General features: G+C 39.3%; 2 protein-coding genes across 3 annotated transcripts; one reads left to right on the top strand and one right to left on the bottom strand.

The window, feature by feature from the left end:
• Positions 1-3,963: 3,963 nt before the first annotated feature.
• LOC141759984 (inositol monophosphatase 1-like) lies at positions 3,964-14,406 on the bottom strand. 2 transcript variants are annotated; one of them, XM_074622551.1, is made up of 9 exons: positions 14,288-14,406; positions 13,899-14,028; positions 12,007-12,140; positions 10,363-10,467; positions 10,063-10,108; positions 9,749-9,857; positions 9,441-9,549; positions 6,750-6,901; positions 3,964-4,746 (listed from the first exon to the last, which is right to left on the bottom strand). In XM_074622551.1, the coding sequence occupies exons 2-9, from the start codon at positions 13,959-13,961 to the stop codon at positions 4,628-4,630; spliced, it is 837 nt and encodes a 278-aa protein (XP_074478652.1). In that variant the 5' UTR covers positions 13,962-14,028; positions 14,288-14,406; the 3' UTR covers positions 3,964-4,627. The 2 variants fall into 2 exon arrangements, with proteins under 2 accessions (XP_074478652.1, XP_074478653.1); XM_074622552.1 differs by lacking the exon at positions 14,288-14,406 and adding an exon at positions 14,182-14,202.
• Positions 14,407-19,105: 4,699 nt separating this feature from the next.
• LOC141760027 (ADP-ribosyl cyclase/cyclic ADP-ribose hydrolase 1-like) lies at positions 19,106-24,072 on the top strand. The gene is made up of 8 exons (XM_074622644.1): positions 19,106-19,221; positions 19,482-19,605; positions 19,712-19,847; positions 21,183-21,265; positions 21,394-21,467; positions 21,554-21,646; positions 23,666-23,752; positions 23,921-24,072. Exons 1-8 carry the CDS (start codon positions 19,106-19,108, stop codon positions 24,018-24,020), a joined length of 813 nt encoding a protein of 270 aa, XP_074478745.1. The 3' UTR covers positions 24,021-24,072.
• Positions 24,073-26,225: the final 2,153 nt, after the last annotated feature.

The following is a 26,225-nucleotide window of genomic DNA, read 5'->3' as shown; positions in this document are numbered from 1 at the left end:
GGCTCCCTGGAATCACAGCTGTAACTGAAGCCTGCCATGATGCTGAAGTTGCTGAAGGTCAATGGAGCACCATGAAATATGAGTGGGAGCTTCAGACATGATGTTTCCTGTCTAGGGTCCTTTATACGTCTCTTTTGAGTTTTGACTTTTGCAGCTATTTGGTCATGAAGTATTGAAAATTTTGACCTGATGGTGGAGCTAGAGGAAAAGTCACCAAAGTTTGTCTGCACCAAATATGATGTGAATTTATCCAGTAGTTGTTGAGACATGTAACTATAAAGCAAGGAATGTCTGTCTGTCTGTCCTTCTGTGTGTTCTTCGCTGTAACACATAACAGTGAGTGCAACATTTTGGCCTGTTACTTTTAAGTCTCAGAAACAAAATTATTTTTTCCCTGGATTTTGTTGGTCCAGACGAATCTATCCGTAATAAGCCGTCTAGACTGATTATACGTCATTTTGAATTTTGTCCAAGTCTGATTTTTTTGTTACTCTTCCTACAAATTGTGAGCACTCACCACCAAATTTGGTACAGAACATCTCTGAACCAAGCCAGAAATGGTTACCGTTTTGAATTTTTGATGGTCCATCCAGTTGTGCTACATCTGGCCCTCAAAGTTAGCTCAAATGCTGTGAGAAGGGCTTATATTACAAAAACGTGTCTTATCTCCTGAACGCTTGGTGCTATTGCGACCATATTTGGTGGACATGTTTAAATTAGGTCTGTCAATCGATTAAAATAGTTAATCGCGATTAATCGCAAATTAATCACACATTTTTTATCAGTTCAAAATCTACCTTAAAGGGAGATTTGTCAAGTATCTAATACTCTTATCAACATGGGAGAGGGCAAATATGCTGCTTTATGCGAATGTATGTATATATTTATTATTTGAAATCAATTAACAACACAAAACAACGACAAATATTGTCCAGAAACCCTCACAGGTACTGCATTTAGCATTAAATATATGCTCAAATCATAACATGGCAAACTGCAGCCCAACAGGCAACAACAGCTGTCAGTATGTCAGTGTGCTGACTTGACTATGACTTGCCCCAAAACTGCATGTGATTATCATAAAGTGGGCATGTCTGTAAAGGGGAGACTCGTGGGTACCCAGAGAACTCATTTTCATTCACATATCTTGAGGTTAGAGGTCAAGGGACCCCTTTGGAAATGGCCATTCCTGTTTTTCCTCACCAAAATGTATCTAGCGTGGCTAAAATAAACAAATGCATGATAATATGATGGAGGATGAAGCCAAAGGCAGAGCCAAAAAGACGTACTGGGGGTATAGAAACAAAACTGAAAAGCTGACAGAAAGCTAACATTGTTCAAAAACATCTACAGAGCCTGACTCACACATCTCCATTGGGATGTAGCAGGAAAAACAGCCTCGGCAGCTTTTCAAAGAAACAATGGTTGGTATTTCCTAACAGCAACCAGGACATAACAATACAAGGACTTGGTTAATAAAACTCTGAAAACAATAAAGAAACGCTAAAAGAATCAAAAGACGGGGAACCGACAACATGAGCAGGTGTTGGTGTAAAGGTGGAGTTGACGGAGGAGGACTTGGCGTTCAGCTGGCTGACTCTGGAAATCATTCCCAACACTGGTGATTACGTATGAACCCCCCGCTGCAGACTAACACGGACCATTGATTTCTGAGGAGGGGGCCGCGGCAGTATAGGACGTGGGTTTGCTCAAGTAAAGTGTTTTAAAACCATTTGTTAGTCATCAGCAAACACAAGCTGGAAAAAACAGAGACAACAGTCCTCGGAGAGGGAAACTCGGAGCTATTTCATAGAGCACATCAGCCCGGGGGGCAGTCCACCGCTCTGCATGTGCAGTAACTGCAGCCCTGACTGAAAGGGCAGGGGAAATGCAGCAGAGACTTTTACATGGTGTAATGGCTGTGAATGCTTTTATCTCTCTACTAAATCACAACGGTAGCAGTCAGTCTGTTTTTTTTCGAGTGTTTTATAGAGTGTCAGAGGTCTGTTTTCTATTCATTTGGTTTCCTCTTTGCCACAAGAGACTCTTTCTTTCTTTATATTCTTTACTTTATAAGGAGAAAAAACAGTTTATCAGTTTTCTAGGTCGGAGCAAATAAGGACGTCTATTTATGTAGTGAACACACGGCTGATACAGGCCACTGTCACGGTGTCAGGAAGGTGTTTAGGAGGCCTTGCTGGAGATTGAATACAGGGGAATTTTCCATTCTGCAATGTAGCTCTAGATAATATCAGATTTCAGAAGATAAGGGGTGGTGTAGCAGCTTTTGTTTCCTCACAGTGAAGAGAGCATGGGAGCGGTCTCGGCAGATTTCATTGCGTTGTTTTTTTTCTTGCCTTCAGTGTTTGGGGATGGTTTACTTAAGAATTTCAGAGGGAACAAGTCACAACACTGAACCCCCATATTTAGTCGAAGAAATTCATCATTTTTCTGCACAAACATTCGTAAGCAGGTTTTACTTCTGTTGATAGTCTTCAGTTTACGAGTCTTCAGTTTACGAGTATAGCCAACATGTGGATGCATGCTGACACCTGTCTCTCCGCGGGGCTTTAACGCCACGCATTTATCCAGCTGGGCGTGAGCAGGAGATATTTATAGAGCTCTTTATTTCGCTGCCTTCATTACATCCTTACAAAACACACTTAAAGGAACAGTGTGTAGGATTAAGTGACATCTAGAGGTGTGGTTGCAGACTGAAGCTTCTCCCGTGTGCCAAGCATGTCGGGGAACTACGGTGGCTTAAGCGAAAAAAGGACAAATAGCCCTATCTAGAGCCAGTTGTCAGTGCGTTTAGTGTGTACGTACGTGGGAAGTGAGTGGTGAAGCAAGAGAGAGAGAGTGGCAGCAAATGTGTGTGAGCGAACAAGTAAGCTCCTGGAGCAGAAGACAGTTAGTTTAGCTTTGAGAATATCAAGTGAATGTTCAGTGGAAGTTGCAGTTTATAACGAAATAAATGGTGCAGCTCCTCCAGACCAACAGAGGTTTCCCGTGTCTTGTTATTATGAGTATGTTGTAGTCTTATTGTGCATGTTATGCTATTGTTTTTACTGTGGACTTTATGTTGTCCTCATGTCTGGAGCACTGGACCAAACAAATTTCCCCATGTGGGATACTAAAGTTGATCTGAATCTGTATCTTAACGGGATGTTCGTACTCGCCGAGATGTTTCCTCGCCCATAAAATCTCATGAACCCACATGACCAGCGGGCCCGTCCTCTCTCCCTACTTGCTTCAGCATTCCCTTCATCCAGAGCAAGTACTTGTGCCGACATGTTTACTTCTGTGTATATTCCGTATCATAGCAACTAGACACAACCAACGCAAGTCAGCTGAAAAAGCGCTGCGCCTCCAGAGCGGAGTTTTCAGAGGAGGACCCGTCATTTTCAGCTGGGAATAAACACTTTGGAGGACACGGCCCTTATCGACTCCGGCCCAAGCAGGAAAAGTTAACACAGTGGTTTGTCCGTTCTGGGCTACTGTAGAAACATGGTGGCCGACTCCGTGAAGACGACCCGCTCCCTATGTCGATATGAACGGCTCATTCTAAGGTAACAAAAACACGATTATTATTTTTAGGTGATTATACACTAAAGAAAACATACTTATTAATATTATATTAAATTTCTGCCAATAGATCCCCCCCTAGTGTTACACACTGGTTGTAGAGGCTAAGACAAGCTTTAAGCCACTGAGGTGTTGCACCGGGCTCACCTGATTGACGCCCTGATTAACGTTACCGTGTATAATCAAAGTTGGAAACACACTTTATGTTTTAACAATCCATTCGTTTATTTTTTTTTTAATGCAGCTTATCCATTAACTCGATTACACGTTCACTCCAATAGCAACAAACAAACAAGTTACTACTGCAGCAACGTGCTGCCTCGCCGGTCAAAAACTTACCTACTTATACATTTATACCAAGGAGACCCGATACACCACCTGGCTCCTACACTGATCCTTTAATATTAAAACACTTATAACACATTTTCAAGAACACCCTCAGTGTATTGGACTTAATTAAGAAGTTATACACTACAGTAGTTATATGCAGACATGTGTGTTTGGTGTAGTGCAAACTAGTGATGGCACTGAAATTTATTTACTTACTGTGTAAACAAATGTATATTTAAATAAATTTAACTAAATACAATAACCTAAGATAAACTCACACCTGGAAAATCAATATTATTGGTCAAAACATTATTATATATTGAAATGACTGCTATGGTGCTATATGGAGGTACTTTATCTATTACATGATTTTTTCTGATCTCTTGATTGTCCAAATAAATATAAATAATACAAAATAACTAAAAACAAGTGTGTATTAGGACACAGGCATAATTACTGACTAAACAAGCTACAACACAATACAAAGTCTCAATCTGTGAATGGCTAAGTGCAGAAGCACAACAATAAAGAAAACAGAAAGACGTCTGGAAGTCTTAAACGCTGACTAACAAACTTCAGAGGATAGTTCTTCTTCAGAGGTAAGTTTATCGTTTTGGTTCTTAAGGCAAAGACAGAATCGTGACTTGTTAAATACAAAACAGTCGGGTAATTAAATAACTGTTAAGCTGGTAGAGGAGATGATGAAACTTTACTAGCCATCTGTGTCGTCCCTGCCGACGTGAAACTCTGTTATCTCCTTAGCGATGCGTTCTGCTATTGCTTTGCTGCTGGCGATGATCAGCCTCCGAGACATCAGATCAAACGGTCCACCTGGATGAAAGAGAAAAGACAAAGTAAGCATAGCTGTAATAAAGCTGAACTGAACATCTTTTTGTTACAAGACAGTATAAAATAAAAGGAATTAAAATAATAAATAAATAAATTAAATATATTAAAATTAAATTAAATCTAAAAATTAGTCCAAAATCTTCTATCCCAATATATGTAATTTCATATCTCGATAACTATAAATGTTGCAAGTTTTTTCTTAATTCAATAAATAAATAGTCTATATGAAATAACCACATGGTAAAGCCTAATTTCGTATACCCCTGTGTGAATTAAATACTTAAAAAAATAGTGTTTTCTCACTTAATTAAGAACTTTAGTGCAAAATAAACAGTTTCAAGTGAAATTAGAGAGGAAAAATGAACAAATACTTCCAGCTATACACTGACTATGTTAACGTGCACACAAATACATCGTAATCAGATTAAGAAAATAGTTTGATTTAACTATAGTGGGGGAGTTCCCATAAACAGGATTCTTATCAATTCAGATTTTCTGAGGAATTTGAGTTAGTTCGAGTTTGTTATTATCGATTTAGACGATGCAATTGTGTATCACGATGTCTCGATACATGATTTCATCACGATATGATTCAACTGAAAGACGATAAATTCTCATATTGAATTATCGCTCAGCCCTACGACAAAGCAGGGGATGCTTTAGGGCGCGGTTACCTTGTGACTGACGGGTTGCTACCACGCCTTGGCCAGGTCTGGGAGTTGGGCATGTTTAAGTCTTACAACTTTAACCCTTTCACAGTGTGTTTTCAGTTCATGAAAGTTAATTACAACACACAAAAATGTCCTATTCAGCATTCGGTTGTACTTAGCTCTACCCTCTAGTGTCACTTCTGGTTGCAAAAAAACAAGATGGCAACGGCCAAAATGCCGAATTCGAGGCTTCAAAACTGCAGTCCACAAACTAATGGATGACATCACGGTGACTGCATCCACTTCTTGTATGGTTTTTACATATTGTTTACTCAAAATGTTATTGTAAGCAGTTAAACCACAAAGCAAAGATGATGAAGCATCTAATGTGGCATTTGGAAAGATTCACCTCACTGTTGTTGGTCTGCAATTTATACTAGTCATAATGGCAACAGTTGAGCACATATATGCCAGTGGAAATGATCTGCTCCATATATCTGGCTTATTGCACCACCCAATCACTGAAACAAGGAGAATGAATTCATTTTGAGATGCTCGTGTTTATAAGAACAATTGCTAAGTACTAAGCCAGTCACAAGGGGGAAAACGGTTATAAATCAGATGGTGAAGGCGTGGGTGATGAATTTCTAAGATCATGATCCCACTCATTTTAAAATTCTACACTCTGCAGGATGAGATTTTAAGCGCGGAGAGCTGATCAGTGAGTTATAACCTTCAGTTCAAAGAGGAGAGGCTGTGCTGGACGGAAGTCTTCGCTATACATGCTACAAGTTTGTTCCACCACATACATGCACTCCTCCTCCGCTCATTACTTTAAATAGGAAGGAAGTCTGTTAGCAGAAATAAAGAATGTGTTTAACCTTTTAAAGCAATGTCATTATCAACTGTGCAGGTTTGACTTGACGAGCAGCTTCCATATCCTAAATCAGCTGTTACGTCAGTGACAGTGTTGCCCAAATTGAACACTAAATTTCTCAAAAACCCGCTGCTTCCTGTTTCAAGTAAGCCACCACATGCCCTGCTGTCCATCTCTGACTGCGTTTCACAGGCATTTGTGAGCAGAAAGAGGCATAAAAACCAATAACAACAAGAATTAGTAACAATCTCAATAATTCATAAAACATTAATAACTTATGTTGCGTTTGCACTGAAATAACAGCAGCCCGTTCTCTCTGCTGTGAAGCAATGATCCCCTTCAGCAGTTTCTCCACAAGTCAATCACCCTGCTGAGCTGCTTCCTTCATTTCATCCAGTGACTCAGCAGCAGCCTCTGAAAAGTTTAGTAAAACAGCTCAAGTCTTCTCAGCGACTCACCTGAAATGTCCATGATAACTCCTCCAGCTTCGGTAACAACCGCTGCCCCTCCAGCCATGTCCCAGCAGTGGATGCCCATGTGGTAGTAAGCATCAGCCGATCCGCACGCTACCAGGCACATGTTGACAGCTGCGCTGCCCGGGGAGCGGATACTGTGGATGGAAATGGGATTTCTGCTCGGCATTTGATGGCACGTGACAAACTCTTAACCTCCAGATGGTTGAGTGAAAGTTTAGTGTGTGTTTGTGAATGTTCTAAGTTATAATCCTTAAGATTTTCATGGATTCAAACCCTGTATGCGATACTATTCATGGTTGGCATGCATTTGGTATTTACGTTCTATCATTATCTATTACATTTTACTACTTTTAGAAAGATTAAAGGTGCAGTGTGTAGGATATGGCGGCATCTAGCAGTGAGGTTGCAAATTTCAAACAACCAAAACTTCTCCTGTGTGCCAAGCGTTTACGAGAACTACGGTGGTTGACGCAAAAACACAAATGTCCCTCTCTAGAGTCAGTGTTTGGTTTGTTCGTTCTGGGTAGAAATATGGCAGCTGGCTCCGTGAAGAGGACCCGCTCCGTATGTAGATATAAACGGCTCATTCTGAGGTAACGAAAACACAGCGACTCTTATTTTCAGGTGATTATACACTAAAGAAAACATACTTATTAATATCATATTCCATTTCTGCCAAAAGATCCCTCTAAATGCTACACAATGTTCCTCTAAGAAAAAGAGAAAAGTTTATTTGCCATTATTTGATAGAGGCATGTCATGACTCATGTGGTACACACCCTAACCCTTAGGCTACAAGGGAGTCCCTTTATATAGTACTTTCACATGTTTGTGGCAGAGTCTGCCATTCCCACGCAAAGAGGGATTCACAGGAAACAATGCATGCATGTAATCCAACGCTACTATTTCTACTTTTATCTCACTGATATCAGCCTCACTGTTTACTGTTCACTCCCCTACAGATGCATCAGAGCTGTACAATGTTACTGCAAATAAAAATCCTACTGCTGCTTCACATTAAAAGTATGTCCCACTGGGGAAATATGGGGGGGTCCTTTATACAGGAATCCAGGGAAGTATCGGAAGTAAACAAGTTGCCATTACTGCGGTGACGTCTCCCTATAATACATACATAACACATGATTGAATGCAAGCTGTCCTAAAAGAAGTGTACAATTTTCTACTTTTATCTTGCATTTCTACGTAACAACGGTGTCTAGAAGATCGGGAAGAACCTGCCTAACATGTTGAAACAAGTACTGTCAGCTAAGTTAACACTGCTTAGCTAGCGTACCTAATGTTAGTGGACTAAGGCACTCATTTTTAAATACATTTTAAATACATACTCAACTCTGTTTATTATCTACATTGACCATTTATGCAGGTTAATACGAGCAACCACGGATGCATTCGGTTGAAAGTCACCAGTCCTCGACCAAAGAAATTCTTAGTCGATTAACACTCATACGATTTTGTCGACTAATCGATTAGCTGATTTAATCGACAGATCTGTGAAACTGAGTTTATCCACAAAGAATCACACAAAAGCACCACTTTAAATCTCGTTTACCAGAATTATGCTCATAAGTTTCTTATAAATAAGTCATTCAGCATTAAAAAAGCATAAAAAACGACTAATAGACTAAAGAAATCTTAGTTGACCAAGACCAAAACGACTGATAAGTCGACTAAGAGGGGGCAGACCTAATGACAATTGGTTTATATTTTCCTAAAAGTACTTAAAAGTGACGCAGCCACAGAGAACTGAAGGCTGCACACCTCAAACCTCAAATTACAGTGTGCTGCTATTGTGTGGAAAACTACTGGCACACAGCGTGCAACGTATAATCAGATTGTGGTCGCAATTATTTCTTCTTTATCAAAACAACATGACCTTGTTTGTCCGCACTGTAAACAGATACACCATTCTCTGTTCTGTTGTATGTCTGATAAAGTAGCTGCTCGAGGAGTGTTTGCTGAAGTACTGATCACGGGAGTCATCAGATCAACCAGGACTGAAATGTTAATGGAATAGTCTGGGTGTTTTGAAGTGGGGTTATTTTGGAAAAATATCTAATTGCAATTATTTTGACTGATATTGCAATTGCGATATGACTTGTGATATTAGAGCAAATGATCATTTTGTAGGCCAGGACATCTCTGCAGCGCCACAATATATAATTTAATCAAATTAACTATCCAAAGTCACAAAATAACAAAAACTAACTAACCGATCGAGGCGGCAGTAGACCAGCAACTCCCGTGTTTTGTGAGGTAAAATTACAGTTTCTTTCAATGGAGACTGGTGGCTTTAGCAGGAGCATAGAGAACGGCTTCAGTTCCCCGTCGGAAAAATAGACTTAATAGTTGTTTCATGGCAAGGTAAACGGATCAAAATATTCTAAATATATCGTACACTTAAACTGATGTTGATTTTTTTTAGGTGGACCTTTCTTTTAGGATGTTAAAAGCCGCCCCGTCCACAGCAGTACAGGCACTTTGCTTTACTCCTGTGCTGGTAACTCCTGTCTGCTTCTCCAAACTGGAGGCATGCCGACCGTCATCTACTGTAGGTAATGCACTGACTGTGGATAAGTACCTCATACAACCCCACTTCAAAACACCCAAACTATCCCTTTAAGGATTCTAACTTGTGCAAAAGCGTATATTTACCCGTGCACAGGGATGGTGAGGATGGTCCTGATGTTGGCCATCATTGTTTTGAAATGCTCAGGATCCTTTTTGAAGCCCATTTCTGTCAGTACCAAAGATTGACTAATGTCTAGTGTGAAAAACACAGAAAAATGACAGTTTACTCCTCTGAAAACACAGAATCACAGTTAGAAATGTACAACTACTGTCTCTGAGGATTCACTGTGTAGAGCTGCTACAAGCAGAGAATCTGGCTGTGACGCTGCCTCCACCTGGTGGATTTGTTAAGAAATGCAACACTGAAGCCTGATGTGATTATTGATATTTACCCTCTTGTCCAGACACTTTGATTGGCTCTCCATTGCAGAATGCTCCTTTCCCTTTCCGTGCTGTGTACATTTTGTCCTCGATGCAGCTGTAGACAATCCCGAACTCTATCTGAGACAGCACAGAAAACAGCGGTGATGAATGCGGCGTGGGAGGAGGGCTAAGAATAGAGCCACAGCTATATAAAGAGAGAAAACCACTGTACTATGCATCAGAAATTCACTGGGTTATTGGGGCAATTACTATCTTAACGTTTCTTTTAATTAAGATGTTACAGTGTCAAAAAAACATGTGATTCACAAACAATAAAACATACCACTTTCTTCACAGTGAAGCCAATTGATACAGACACAAATGGGAACCTGCACAAAAGAAATTTACAATATAAAAAAAGCATTCCTTTAATGAACTCCCTTTAGGTTTAAGCTCAGAGGAATCAATTTCTATTATCAGTTCAGTTTCATCTACGTCGTCTAATTATCCCTGACAGAGAGGACAATCCAAGAGAGAACCTAATTAAAAGATAAAAATAGATAAGGAGCGACAAAGATAAAACAACTCCAGTGCTCTATTGGGTTTCTCAATGGTTTATACAGTATTAAAGTGAAGGCAGTACCTGTGAACAAAGTTGGTGGTACCATCAATCGGGTCGATGATCCAAGTGGGATCGTCAGTTAGAATGCTGGGAGCACCTGCTGCTACCGACTCCTCACCTATGAAGCTTCAAAATCAGACAGAAACAAAACAACAACTTTTATGCATCATACCAGTGTAACCTCAGCTGTAACAACAATTATACTATTGCACTTGATACTGTGTACCTGCTGTGTTGAAGATATTTGACAGAAGGATTCCAGCATTTTTAGAATGATTATATTTTAGGTAGTGTAGAGAAGGCTTTGCAGCTGGATAAAGATCTTTATATTTATAGTTAATTGAATAAATGAAATGTTTAAAATCCAAATTATTTTAACATTTACATTTTTGATTTCTGTCTGTTTTTTGTGGCTCATAACATCAGTATTTCCAAATTCTTGCCAACAGCCCTGCCTGGATTAGTGATAAGAGCAAGCGTGTGAACATGGCTCATGATACATCCAAAGTATAGAAAACTATCATCCACATTACAAACAAAACAAGCAAAGTAAAATGAGTTAAATGCAGCATTCAACTAGAGATCATCTTGCACGGGGAATCGCACCAGCCGCGACGCCCCCCTACTTCCTGCGCCTTTGCTCGGACCACGCCCATCTTCAAACTCAAACTTAATTTTGATCTCAACTAAACACTGACTGCATCTTATACGATTGCGACGCTATCGTGGTGACAACATCAGTCCACAGACAGAAATATAAACACCTGGAAAAGTACTCAAAACCGCCTCTGTGGTAGTTCCCGCTACAGTAGGTGTCTGCAGGACCACATTTTGCCGTGATGACACACACACACAAATATTTGTGACTTTAGTGAACAGATCAGACTTTTACTAACAGTAAAATAGCTCAGGACTGAAAATGAGAATAACTGCCATGTAATAAATCATGTATTTTAAGGTTCTCTATACGATATCCAGAGCATTGATATAGCAGCAAACAACTATTTAGCTATTTAAAGATATAGAGGAGTAATGTCTACCTGAGCAGAGAACGTAGTCGCTCTCCCTCTGAGTGTGTTGTAATTCAAGTTTCTCCTCGCTTTGCTGACATGGTCGAGCCGGTTGCACAAACTTTTAGTGAATGTGAGCTTGCCCCACTGTCTAGCTTACGGCTGCCGCTCTGCACTGCTCTCATACCGCGGTTATAGTTGATAACACCGTTCCAACCGACGGCATCATTGCGGGTGTATTTAGCACCATGTTGAGAGCCGTTGAGAGGCAACAGAAATGCTCCCAATCCTGTATTTAGCCCCTTTAAGTGTAGCATATTAAGAGGTGAAGAAAAGTAGCCTACAGACTGATTCTTCGAACTCGACCTTCCTTTTGATCACAACTACACACCTGTTTCATGACTGCATGTTACACAGTTACGATGCGGTGACAAAGTCTGTCCGAAGACAGAAATATAAACACCTGGCAACTCACACACAAAGTCGCAAAGTGAAATACCAACATTGCTGTCGCAGCTGGAAATAATGTAACATTAAAAATAGCATGAAAATAAGAACTAAACTTTGAGAGACTGAATATAAATACACTGTCAAATGTCCTGCAGCACTTTCAACCAGTTCATAAACCACCTCTCATGTCTCTCTGGACAAATACCTGTGAGTGGGGTACTTTTCCTTGATGGAGGATATAATGAGCTGTTCCACTTTCTGGTCCGTCTCGGTCACCAGGTCAACCGGTGAGCTCTTGTGCATGACGGCGATGTCCTTCTGGAGCGCCTCGCGGATCATCTGGCAGACACACAACAATGACAAACTCAGCAAAGGGATTTTGTGGATGACTGACTACATCTGCTACTTTAATTAAACCTAACGCGTTGTGTGTTATGGCTACATACTGCTGGCTATGATGGGTCAGAGATGATTAGGTGCAAGTCTTTATTGTGTTTATTACACATTACTGTAACTTTACAAAGAAACTGAATTAGTAACTTTTTTTCTTCTTTTTTAAAATTGCAGTTATTGACTATATTTGACATTCTTAGAAATGCTCTGCTGACGTCTTTGTATTTTTTTGTTTGTTTGAAATTTACACCTACATTTTACACTCTATATATTTGTATATGAAATGTTTTGAACACTAATATTTAAAATGTACTGGTGATTTTGTATGGTAATATTTGTACCTAGTGTATGTCCTTGCGGTGTGGTTTTTTATATAAGCCATTATAGGTTTCTACCACACCTTCACATGTATTTTACATTACTTTCATGTGAATTGTATTTTACTGTCTTTTTATATGTGTGTGAAACAAATAAATAAATAAATAAAAGTCTCAATATAATATAGCTAGATGACAATTTAACTTTCCATACTCATACTGAATAATAAAAAAAGGTGCAAAGCTTTCTCTTTGCAGCAATAAAAAGTCTAGTTCAGTCTACTTGACCCTGTCTATCATTCATGTCTACGGTTTATTTTTTAATGTTGCATCACAAACTCACTGTAATTTATAGATGAAAAAGGTTCATTTGTACCTTCTCATCTTGAAAGACATTTTTTGGTAAATTTCCTGTCTACCTCTTGAAATACTTTTACCTGTTTCTAACAGCTCTCTGACCCAAAACTGATGATCTTCAGTGGAAACTCTGGCTTCATTCGAGGCATTCAAACCTCACATTCCAGTCAAACTCTCCCCTTTTAAGCCTTTCGGGCCCTTTGTTATTGTGCTCTACGTGATTGTGGATCTCACTTTTTTAATTGTATCTTGTATTATAAGTTACTACTGCTGTGAAACGGAGTATACTTAGTTTGTACTGACAAGTATACAGAATAGTCTAAGTATACTTGGCTTATACTGACAAGTATAAAGAAAAGTCTAAGTATACTTAGCTCATACTGACAAGTATACAGACTGGTCTAAGTATACAGAAAAGTCTAAGTAAACTTGGCTTATACTGACAAGTATAAAGAATAGTCTAAGTATACTTGGCTTATACTGACAAGTATACAGACTGGTCTAAGTATACAGAAAAGTCTAAGTAAACTTGGCGTATACTGACAAGTATAAAGAATAGTCTAAGTAAACTTGGCGTATACTGACAAGTATACAAAAAAAGTCTACGTATCCTTGACTTATACTGACAAGTATACAGAATAGTCTAAGTATCCTTGGCTTATACTGTCAAGTATACAGACTAGTCTAAGTATACAGAAAAGTCTAGGTATCCTTGGCTTATACTGTCAAGTATACAGACTAGTCTAAGTATACAGAAAAGTCTAATTAAACTTTGCTTATACTGACAAGTATACAAAAAAAGTCTAATTAAACTTGGCTTATACTGACAAGTATACAGACTAGTCTAAGTATCCTTGGCTTATACTGTCAAGTATACAGACTAGTCTAAGTATACAGAAAAGTCTAAGTAAACTTGGCGTGTACTGAGAAGTATACAAAAAAAGTCTATATAAGTGAATGCAAAACTTAAATAAAGTGATTTCCAGACCAAAGCATTAATAAAGAAGCAATAACAGCAGTATTTACTCACCTGTCCAGCCTGTTTGGTGACCTCCACACAGTGGTCCATGCACTCCTGCCAGGGATCACTCATCTTGATGTAGGATGAGGAGTTTATAATGTTATATTCCCAGATAGTTACAGGTTGTAACCTTAGGTTCCTGCTGGGGGAAAGCAACACTGAATGTTAGCTCACATGTTAAAGTAGTAGTTAGATAAGACAGATGAGATGCTGGCTGTTAAAACTGATGAAGAAGCAGCTGAATTAGCTCTCTATGCTAGCTCGCTTTTACACCAATAAACTGACATGTAACGGCTAAAAAACTCAAATTAACGGCAGCACATATATAATATCTTAATTAACGTTGTAATAAACTACAATAATAGGCGTTTCAATAGGTTAAAACTAGCTCAACCCACCTCCAGAGACAAACTGACTTCTTCTGTGTTGACTTTTAGCTAGTTTATGGAAGGGCGGGACTAGAGGTAAATCTCTCGCTCTGATTGGTCAATACATTTCACCCGGATGTGAATTCGACGTTCTCATTGGCTCACACGGCTGTCGTTTCTCCCTACAGGAAACTGATAAATCTAGTTTAGTGATGGGAATTTCGCCTCTTTTTAGTGATCCAGATCTTTTGGCTCAGCTCTTCAAGAAGAATCGGCTCTTTCGGCTCCTAAACGGCTCTTCATTTTACTTCACTTCTGCCTTTTATAATTCAGCCAAATTTAGCTTTAGCTGTTTTGACCTATGATTAGTATGTGTGCACATATATCACTTAAATTATTCAATATGAATATACTAAACCTTTTAATTTCCAGAATACCGTAATATTACATGCTGCTTTGTTTCCGACTGTCACTCATCTTGTCTGCTATTCGCTCACCGCACCTCAGCGCACCGCAATGCACCGCACCGCAACGCACCGCACCTCAGTGCACCACACCGCACCTCAGCGCAACGCACCGCAACGCAATGCACCGCACTGCACCTCAGCGCACCGCACCGCACCTCATCGCAACGCACCGCAACGCAATGCAACGCAACGCACTGCAACGCAACGCACTGCAACGCATCGCACCGCAAAGCAACGCACCGCAAAGCAACGCACCGCAAAGCAACGCAACGCACCACAATGCACCGCACCGCAACGCAACTCACCGCAGAGCAATGCAGAGCAAAAAAAACTTCTCTCGGACGGGAGCCGGCTCTTATCGTTCACGCATCCTTTCCATCAGGTGACTTTTCTAGCTGTGCAGCAGTCAGAAATATAGTTTGTGGAAAGATTTGTAAATAGAGCTCAAAGAAATGACGATAAACCTCGACACAGTTCAAGACGACCAAGTTCAGACAATTTAAAATTTTGAACAAAAACAAAAAAATTAATATTACAACTATTTAACTTTTATTCATCAACATTTATCTGCAAATCGACACAGCAGCAAAGCCAAAAAACTGCTGATTATTTCACTTAATCTTGATGTAAGTTCATATACTGTATGACACATTATTTACATCAACTTGTTTGTGTTTTTTAGGGCGTTAAAAATAAACCCTTATAGTGCTGTAGGTATACATGGTGTTAATGTTAGCATATGCATATTGTGCGCCTTGCATTAAAAGGTTTGGGTGCCACCAGCTTAGATATAACAAACATAGAAACCCAGAAGGTGGCAGCAGCAGCACTGTCCAGGATCTGATGCACAGATATATTGGCTGCCTTGTGTGGAGACTTTGATTGCTGCAGGGTGTTTTTTTTTAATATTGAGTTGACATTTAAAGAAATCCTTGTCACAACCTGTTCTCCGAAAGCTTCATATGCAAAATCTTATGTGCCATGTTAAAGGTCTCATATCATGCTCATTTTCAGGTTCATACTTGTATTCTGTGTTTCTAATAGAACATGTTGACATGCTGTAATGTTCAAAAAGCACATTTTTTTCCTCGTACTGTCTGCCTGATTATCCCTGTATTTACCCTCTGTCTGAAACGCTCCGTTTTAGTGCATTTCAATGGAATTGCAACAGAATTGCATTGCTAGGCAACAGTTTGGGTCCATGTTTACTTCCTGTCAGCTGATGTTATTTACATACACTGCAACAGGAAATAAACTGGGACACATTTAGTATTTTTACGTTTAAAACCGCATAATGGTCTAAATATTGTATATTTGTAACATCACAAATGGACAGAAATCCTAACGGCTTGTTTCAAAAATGCAATTTCTAAATACGGGCTGTGTGTATTTCTCCGTATATTGAGCGTTTTGATAGTTTAACAGTATTTATATATCACTTTAACCTGCATTATAACGTAAAAGACCTGAAAATCTCACTTTTTACAATATGGGACCTTTAAGACTTTGCAAATAATTCCAGAACTACAAAGGTCATTTTAGTCAAGTAAAATAAGGAATGGGAATAGGAAAAATCTAAGAATAAAATAAATTTTATTCATTTCCTAAGTTATTTTACTTTTGTTCGTGGCTGTTGTTTTCATAAAACACTTTAAGGAGTCATCATAGGGCTTGGGTAACTTGTTAAAACTACATCTCCTGGGGGGAAATGACAAATAAAAGCCCTTGAAGTTAAGAGAGCACCAAATTGCAAAATAATGTCATGATCAATGACGATGAAAAGAAGGAGAAAAGGAACAACACATTACATTTTTTATGTATTCTTAAATAATTATACCAAATGGTTGTCTTCTTATTTGTATTATAGAGCATTAGTGAAGGGTCTAAACAGAAAGCAGAGACTGACAGTGTCATGATACCTTGTTTAATTCAAATTTAAAAACTGCATTAAGTTATTTAAACATTAAGCTTCCCTTTACTTGAGTTAATGATTCATAAACTTCCCGTAATGGCAAGATGTTGGTTCTGCTTCCAAGAAACTGTACTGTACATTATAGGGAAGTAATTATTATTGCACATTTTCCCAAAGGCCTGTATGAGTATATATCAGTGTGTCAATGGAGCAGTGACGAATGTATAAAAAAAGCTCTGAATCAGATTTTGGCTTCCTTTTCTTTAAGGCTATATTGGGTTATTAACCTCAGAGCGTTTCATGTCAATGAACTCGGTCAGTCCTGTGCAGAGTGCTAACAATGCAATTAACTTTAAAAACACGAGGGTACACCTCATCCATACCGTCTTACAGATTTAACCTCAGGCGACCTTTATCTCACTAAGAGGTGGCAGAAATCCAACATCATCATAAGCAGTTAATGAGAAGTCTGGCAACGGTTAGGCATACATTAAATCTATAACCTCCAACCTGGAGCGATGCTTTTTTTTTGTATTTTAAGACAAGGCAGTATAATGAGAATCACATCCAGTCAATTCACACTTTCTGTATATTTAGTGACACCGTGAGATGATTTAAGGTCTCTTTTGGACTCCCTATGATTTTTCTTTGGATACTGCAGCACACAAATAAAAAGCCCTTCATGCTAATCAGTGTTCAAAGTCACTCAGACCTCCCACAAGTGTTGGTTTATGTGATAATCTTGACAGGAATCAGGCCTTTTCTACATGACACGGTTCTCGGTTTATTCTCTATCTTGTAACGGGTCCTTGGCTGAAAAACGATAGACAACCTCTGATCTGAGATAACAAATGAAGGTGTCAGATGCAGGATGCAGTCTCCTCGCAGCCCAATGCCGTACGTCACCTAGTTCTGACAGTTAATTTGTAGCGTGCACCTCTTTGGCAAATCTGTGATATTTTGAAAACACTAGACGTTAGTGATGTATCCTTTCCTCATTTCTTTTGTCACAAATGGGAACAAGGCTTTAATACCCCTTTCAAACCGAAGACTCAACCAGGGTTGAACCGGCATTCAGTGTAACTGAAAGGGTGAGAGCTGGGTCAGACCGGGGTCGATTGCAGTGTCAACGGCACGCTTCAATGTATTTGGTTGTAAAAGCAGTGGTGACGCAACTGTCAAAGGTCGGCGTAGCTCAAAGCACACTGTCAGACCCTGATGCTGTAAAATGAGGTTTTCTAAAGGGACTCTGGTGCTCAGAAACACTATCGCTTTTGTCCACAGGAACCGCCAAAATCAACATAAAGCTCCTCGTAGTAACTTTAAGCATTACAAGTAAAAGTACCACGTGTGCAGAATGAAGGAAAATAACCCAGAGTTACATTATTGTTGCATTAATCTGTATGAACTATCATGTTATCATTGTATGTTTTTCCAGAAAAAACCTAAACCTAAGTACTAGGCTACTTCACAAAATAACACCACAGGCTCATTTTGAGACATACTGTGTACATATACCACTCTAAATTGAGTTAATAATAATAATTCGGGGTGTGTAGTAATGCAGACGGCTATATTTCATCCTCTAGCCCATCACACCATAACCCAGAAAACAGCCAACAGTCTGTGTGGGGAGATTCCTATTGGTACCATAATTGGAGTCATGTGGATCTACTCTTTGCAACAGGACGCTGGGAGAGAAAAAACATGTCATCTGTCCTTAAAGAATGTCTCTGTGGGCCTATGAGGACGAGTCTTTCGGGCATGTCAGGCATTAGCTCTGAGACGAGGGTACATATCAGATCACATCACACAACAGGACTCAATTTGAAGCAGAAATCTGACCTGAGCGAAGCATTCAACATCACAACCATGAAGCCATTTGTTGCAATTTCTGCATGGAAAATGGTGAGCATTTACTTCTGCGTTTTCTCACTGAATTATAAAACTAGGTTTACTCACACGATATTCTATGATTGCATGTGCTAACAACTATAATTTCAAACAAAAATGTGTATCTTTGTATCTCCTTGGTATGCTAGGAAGATTATTGTTTTCTTAAAGGTCAGCCATCATCATTATGTGTTAAAAATCTCCTGGAGGCTTTTTGAAAAGCTGCCAGGTTTGTCGGCTCTAGACAGAAAGAAAAAAAACGTGGGAGGAAGTTTTAGACATGCCACAGGAAAATAAGACTTCACTCAATCACGCAGCAGCAAGTACCTGCTGGCCTGGAGTCAAACTGATTAAAGTGTTGTTGATCTTCAGTGCGGCGGATTAAGGTGCACAAACACAAGACTGGAGTGTCCCACTAACATGAGCTCCTCTAAAACATCTGCGTCCTTTGTAACAATCAGTGTGACAGTAGGTAAGTAACTTTCCCACATTTCTTTCTTTTGATGTGCCCCTCCCAAATGTGATAGATATTACATTCTTTCTTCCATCTTTGTGTCCATTTTCAAAGGGTTTATTATGCTCCTGCTCTGCCCCGGTCCACTGAGAGCACAGCTGGGGACTACCCCCAACATTAAACACATTGTGGTTGGAAGGTGCTACAATTACATCACACTAGTTAACCCCAGCTTGAGGTAACGTACTGCACAATGTAAAAAAAAAACCATCAGAACCCAAGGTGACCAAGGTCAAATGTCTTGTTTCGTCCAATCGGTAGTCAAAAAACTCAAATATATTCTATTTATTATGACATAAAACAGAGAAAATGAGGAAATCATCACATTTTAGAGGCTGCAATGAAAAATGATTCACCATATTTTGCTTGATTTTGCTTGAATTCAATTAATGTTTTGTCAGTGAACTGATCGATTGATTGACTGATTTTTATGTGTAGGTTGGACTGTGAGGACATCTGGAGACAGTTTGAGGAGGCGGTTGTCCATCAGTCCTCCTGTAATGTGATGGTGGATTACCATCACATGTTTTATGCGATGCCGCAAACGTGGCCTTGTGATAGGGTGAGGAAGGCATTAGATATATTATGGTCATGATTACTCATCGATACCTCATTAGATGGAAGATCTGTGAGTTGAGCTGTTTTATATTTCCGTCCCTTTTGTTTAGTTCCTCTTCTGGAGTAAAACCAGGACGCTGATGCAGAGCTACGCAGCTGTTGTACGTCACTTCTGGACCCTGGAAGACACGCTGGTCGGCTACATGTTCAACAAACTCATCTGGTGTGGACAAGATGAAGACTCTGGTAGATCTTTTTTTAGATTTAACAAGACAGAGACAACTGAAAAACAAGAAGAAAAAAAAACATGCACAAGAAAAAAAAGCAAAGATTAGAGAAAAGTAACTGAACAACAATTTTCTTCTTTCATGAATTAATTATCACATACACCGTCAGATTTATCTTGTGATCCGTTAAAGGGGTCGTGACCTCCAGGTTGCAATAACTCAATCAAGATATAACATTTCCTTTAACTGAATTTGTTTCTGGTGACATAGTTTTGTGACATGAGGTACCAAAAGAAAAACACATAAAACTGAAAAAAAAATCAAGTACAAGATACTAAAATGTATTTTCGGTTCATTTGTGATATCACTGATAAAGCCTAAGTGACCATGTGATATATTTTCTTGTATTTAATGTCACAATTAACCACTAAGAGTTCTTAAAGCTGCTCTAATCAACATCTTTATATTGACAATGGGTCAAATAAACACATTTACTGTAATATGAAAGGGGTCACTCATAATAACAACTGACTCTGTAGTTCCCCTCAGCTCTACAGAGCGTTTTAGCATCTTTCAACTCAATGTTTTGGTTTTACAACTTTACTGTAGTGAAACTTAAGTGAAAAAGCCCCCAAAAACCCACCGTACACTACCTACTCGGCAGCAAGCAGCAGACAGATAGAGTTGGCGGCTAGATGGTAAAAATAGTGGAGCGTTTAGCAGCTAAAGAGTCAGATGTTTCCCTCAGGAGTTGGTGGAGACCAAAAACAGAGCTAAAAGATAGTGAATATTGGACTTCAATTCGTCAGGTGGACAGAAACACGTCCGTAACTGTTGGATGTGGAAACAAGTGGTAACAAGTTCACCATATCAACTTGAAAAGGGTGATGAGAAGTCAGTGTTGTGTTCACAACTTGTTTCTGCTGCCCCCAAGTAGCCAAAAAGTCAGTTAATGCATCTTTAAATTGTCTTGAATAATGTATACTGTATATACTACATTACCAATAATATATCAATGTATTTCCTTAATCATTCTTCTAAAATCTTAACAACAAAAAGTGTATTCAGTTTTGCTTTTATTCATGTGTTTTTATACTTAATAAATGTTGAACAGATCACTTTGTATCACTGGTATTCAAATGAAACATCATCGTTCAGGCAGCTGCAGCTGTGCTCCCAAATGTTCCCACGTGGCTATAGGATTTTTGTTTTTACAGTACTTGTGTCGAGTGATTAACAGCGTGTCGATGCATGTCAACACAACACCCAAAACCATTCATTCATGTCTAATTTGAATATTATCAAGGTGGTGATGACATGTCTTTTAACTGATAGCTGTGAATCTGACACACAGGTTTTGATTTCAGCTCTTGTCCGGAGTGGTCGGCATGTAGAAATCATCCGGTGTATTCCCTTTGGGAGCAAGCCTCACAAAATGTGAGTTTAATGTCCACACTGCAGCAACGTCACACAGCTGTGTTGTTTATCGTTCATATGCAACATGCGGCTCCAAAACCGGCAGTGGAATAATTGCTCTCATGCGATTTTCTTCACCTGTTTGTTAGTTTGCAGAAATGGCGTGTGGCAACATCACCGTGTTACTGAATGGCTCTATTGTCAACGCCTTCAATAGGAAAAGGTAAAAAGAAATCAATGAAGCAACTGTTTTAGCAATGATGTTTGTTGAGTGTATAAAATAATCGTATTCTTTTTTTTATCTCTCAGCTTTTTTGGAAGTGTTGAACTGGACAGCCTGAACCCGTGCAGGCTGGATTATGTCAACATAAAGGTGGTGACCAATCTAGAGGGACCTTTTATGTGAGGATAAAAACAGTTGATATTAAAATGTTGGATCTTTACCAAGAGTGCAAAGTACACTATCACATACAACAGTACCACCTTCCAATAAGTCACCCTTTATTAAGGGTGTGTAAGTTGTAACTAATGACTATCTTATCATTTCATGCCAATGCTTTATAGATCGGTTATAAGCAATTAATCAGGTTGTAAAAAAAATCCTCTGGCAGGTTCCGCGACCTGCAAACTTCATATAGCTCTTTAATTCATGAAGAAGACCCTCTAATGGACAATTTATGGAAAAAAACTGTGGAGAATCTGGGCCTTATTAACAATCTACACACCATACTAACACTATTTTAATACTTTTATTTTGAAATATCACAAAAATAGCCCACAACAACACAACTAATTAAGGGGGCACCAGCTAAAATCTCCCCATAGGGCACCAAATTGGTCAGGGCCGGCTCTGTTAAAGGTCCCATATTGTAAAAAGTAAGATTTCCATGTCTTTTATGTTATAAACCAGGTTTAAGTGCTATATAAATACTGTGAACGTATCAAAGCGCTCAATATACAAAGAAATACACACAGCCTGTATTCAGAAATTGTGCGTTTGAAAGAAGCCGTTAAATGTAAACATACTAAATGTGTCCCAGTTTATTCCTGGTTGAAGTGTATGTTAATGACATCAGCTGACAGGAAGTAAACATGGACCCAAACTGTTGCCAGGCAACACAATTCTGTTGCAATTCCGTTGAAATGCACTAAAACGGAGCGTTTCAGACAGAGGGTGAATACAGGTATATTCAAGCAGACAGTAGGAGGAAAATAAAGTGGTTTTTTTAACATTACAGCATGTAAATATGTTCTAGTAGAAACATAAAAAAAGAGTATGACCGTGAAAAAGAGCACGACATGGGACCTTTTAAACTTACTGTGAACCTGCTGATTAGACTGTTGTCAGGCTAATAAATTGGCATTATCAGTCGCTATAAGCCCCATAGATGTGGGTCAAACTACAAACTTTATGCCTTATTAGAAAGTTTAAAGCCCCATAAATATAGATTATCAACATTTATGACTTCACTGTCTTGGAATAGCAAGACTACACTCACCGGCCACTTTATTAGGTACACGGTGTACCTAATAAAGTGGCCGGTGCTAGTACAGGGTGGTCTTCTGCTGCTGTAGCCCATCTGCTTCAAGGTCCGACGTGTTGTGCGTTCAGAGATGGTATTCTGCATACCTTGGTTGTAACGAGTGATTATTTGAGTTACTGTTGCCTTTCTATCATCTCCAACCACTCTGCCCATTCTCCTCTGACCTCTGACATCACAACAAGGCATTTTCGTCCACACAACTGCCGCTCACTGGCACCAACAACCATGCCACGTTCAAAGTCACTTAAATCCCCTTTCTTCCCCATTCTGATGCTCGGTTTGAACTTCAGCAAGTCGTCTTCACCACCTCTAGATGCCTTAATGTTTTGAGTTACTGCCATGTGATTGGCTGATTAGCTATTCGTGTTAACAAGCAATTGAACAGGTGTGCCTAATAAAGAGGCCGGTGATTGTATGTGTCCTGGTATGATAATACAGCTTAATTAAAGTGAATTATAAAAAGAAAGGATACACCCAAGAGTCACTCTTCTTAAAGGGGACATATCATGAAAAACTCACTTTTTAGTGCTTGTGTACATACATTTAGGTATCTGGAGTGTCTACCAACCCACAAACTGTGAAATGAGACAACCCAGTCTGTTTTTTTGTGGGCAGACTGGGCTTTCTCAGGAGGGGGTCTTAAAGAGAGGGTGAATACAGGTATATTAAGACAGACAGTATGAGAAAAATAATGTGTGTTTTTTGAACATTAATGCATTTAAACATGGTCTAGTAGAAACCCCAAATACAATACTTTAATGTTTTATAACTGATCTATAAACTATTATTATCAGTCATTAGTTACAGCTTTATAAAATGTGAAAGTGGTTCATATTTATATCCACAAATCAAGTCCCTTGTTTTTCCACTTCTACAGAGAATCATGTAGTGAAGGATCCATTGTAGACCTGATCCAGATCCTCCAGTCCAGAGGTTTCCGCTGGACTTGCACAGACAACGACGAGTAAGTGACGTCCGACAAGTTAAACGACACATACAGACGCTGTTTGCCCTTTAGAACGACACATACAGACAGACAGATAGATAGATGAAGTGTGATACAGATGCAGGTGTTTTTTATGACGTAATAATAAAAGTAGCCTGGAGTAACAGAAATCCTATTTGTTCACAGGACCCTGATGATGCTTCAGTGCATCCAGAACCCCAAACAGTCCGCATACCAAACATGTGCAAACAGCCTGTCACACAGAAAGAGCCTCATGTTTAACTGAGCCACCGACAGATCCAGCATGTATTCTGATTTATTATATGAAGATGGATGAAATTAAACTGGCTGCTCTGAAGATTTCCTGAATTAAAGTGTTTTTCTTTACTTTTCATTGATCCCATTTCATTAGCAGATTAGGTCTGAAAGCCTCTCGGAGCCTCTCGGAGCCTCTCGGAGCCTCTCGGAGCCTCTTGGAGCCTCTTGGAGTGTTAAATTGATCTGTTTTCTGAAGCTAAAAGATCCTGCTGGATTCTGCTAATTGACATTTTGGGGGGTGAAATGCACCACTGGCTTCAACGTGGGTCATTGTTACCTAATTTTGAAGCCCTGTCTATGTCAAAATCTGCAGTTTTTTCTGCTTCTGATGCATTTTTACTAAATCAAAGGTCAAAGGTCACAAGATAAATACTGCACTCTCCCTGAACTTCTTATATTATCTAGAAGAGTTGCAAGTATTTTGTTTAGTGTGCTCAGTTTTCATGAACCCTCGGGCTCTGACGCACCCAAATGCAGTGTGCAACCTGAGCTGTTTGCTTTATTAATTTCACAATAGGTAGATACTGAGAGTATCAGATCAGATCAAAACTGCAGTTTCGAGTTTGATTTGAACTTTGAGCCATAACTTATGATGTGTATCAGTGGAAGAAGTACTCAGATCCTTTAAAGGTCCCACATCATGTTCATTTTGTGGTTCATACTTTTATTTTGTGTTTCTACTGAATTGCAACGGAATTTTGTTGGTAGGAAACAGTTTGGGTCCATGTTTACTTCCTGTCAGCTGATGTTATTTACATACACTGCAACAGGAAATAAACTGGGACACATTTAGTATGTTTACGTTTAAAACCGCATAATGGTCTAAATATTGTATATTTCTGACATCACAAATGGACAGAAATCCTAACGGCTTGTTTCAAAAATGCAATTTCTGAATACGGGCTGTGTGTATTTCTCCGTATATTGAGCGTTTTTGATAGTTTAACAGTATTTATACAGCACTTGAACCTGCTTTATAATGTAAAAGAAAAATCGCACTTTTTACAATACGAGACCTTTAAAAGTAGCAACACTACAGGTTATAAATACTCTGCTACAAGTAAAAGTAACTCCTGTCTGTTTCTCCAAACTGGGGACGTGTCGACCGTCATCTACTGTAGGTAATACACTGACTATGGATAAGTAGCTCATACAACCCCACTTCAAAACACCCGAACTATCCCTTTAATGTTGCAGCTGGTAAATGTGGGGCTAATTTTAATTAATTTACATACTGCTGGGTAGCTTGTGATTTTCCCCTAGGGTCCAATTAAGTCTCTCTCTCTCATATATATATATATATATATTTATATATATATCTTATTATCCATCCATCCATCCATCTGCAACCGCTTATCCCGTTAGGGGTCGCGGGGGGGCTGGAGCCGATCCCAGCCGACATTGGGCGAAGGCAGGGTACACCCTGGACAGGTCGCCAGTCCATCGCAGGGCTGACACATAGAGACAGACAACCATTCACGCTCACATTCACACCTACGGGCAATTTTAGAGTCCACAATTAACCTAACCTGCATGTCTTTGGACTGTGGGAGGAAACCTGAGTACCCGGAGAAAACCCACGCTCACACGGGGAGAACATGCAAACTCCACACAGAAGGGTCCCAAGCCGGATTCGAACCTGCAACCCTCTAGCTGTGAGGCGCCAGTGCTAACCACTGCACCACCGTGCCCTATATCTTATTATATCTACCTATAATAAAACATCATCATTTATTTGTTGATTTTATTTAGTATTATTAATCAGAAGCTGCTATTTTACCAGTAAATAAAGTTATTAAATAAAAGTAGTGGAGTAAAAGGTACAATATTTGCCTGTGTGGAAATGTAATTACTCAGGTAAAGTACAAGAATTGCACTTAAATACTGTTACTTGCGTAAAAATACTTATTGTCTTTACCACCACTGATCCCCATACATGTAATTTCTTACAAGCTGATTAGTGCAGGAGACATCCACTAACACCCATATAATTGGATCATTAAATAATTACACATCCTGCAAAACAGAGATGATGAACCTGTTTACTGGAATGGTTTAACCTTTAAGTTCTGCTTGTTATCAAAAGTCTGCGGCATTTCTCAACATGCTCCCTCACGTTCACTACTGGTGGGTATCCTACGACCTTTGAGTCTTTTCAGCATCTGATTTTCAT

The sequence above is a fragment of the Sebastes fasciatus genome, chromosome 21 (genome assembly GCF_043250625.1).
Source record: "Sebastes fasciatus isolate fSebFas1 chromosome 21, fSebFas1.pri, whole genome shotgun sequence".
Taxonomy (NCBI): domain Eukaryota; kingdom Metazoa; phylum Chordata; class Actinopteri; order Perciformes; family Sebastidae; genus Sebastes; species Sebastes fasciatus.
The sequence above is the reverse complement of the archived record's forward strand: the minus strand, read 5'-3'. Positions and strand labels throughout refer to the sequence as shown.

Coding starts and splice junctions, on each gene's coding strand:
- LOC141759984 (XM_074622551.1), bottom strand. CDS start 13,961: ATGAGTGATCCCTGGCAGGAGTGCATGGACCACTGTGTGGAGGTCACC. Junction 10,468..12,006: donor GAAAAGTACCCCACTCACAG/GTATTTGTCCAG, acceptor CTGATTTTGAAG/CTTCATAGGTGAGGAGTCGG. Junction 9,858..10,062: donor GCTTCACTGTGAAGAAAGTG/GTATGTTTTATT, acceptor GTGCTGTCTCAG/ATAGAGTTCGGGATTGTCTA.
- LOC141760027 (XM_074622644.1), top strand. CDS start 19,106: ATGCTCCTGCTCTGCCCCGGTCCACTGAGAGCACAGCTGGGGACTACC. Junction 19,606..19,711: donor AAACGTGGCCTTGTGATAGG/GTGAGGAAGGCA, acceptor CCTTTTGTTTAG/TTCCTCTTCTGGAGTAAAAC. Junction 23,753..23,920: donor ACTTGCACAGACAACGACGA/GTAAGTGACGTC, acceptor ATTTGTTCACAG/GACCCTGATGATGCTTCAGT.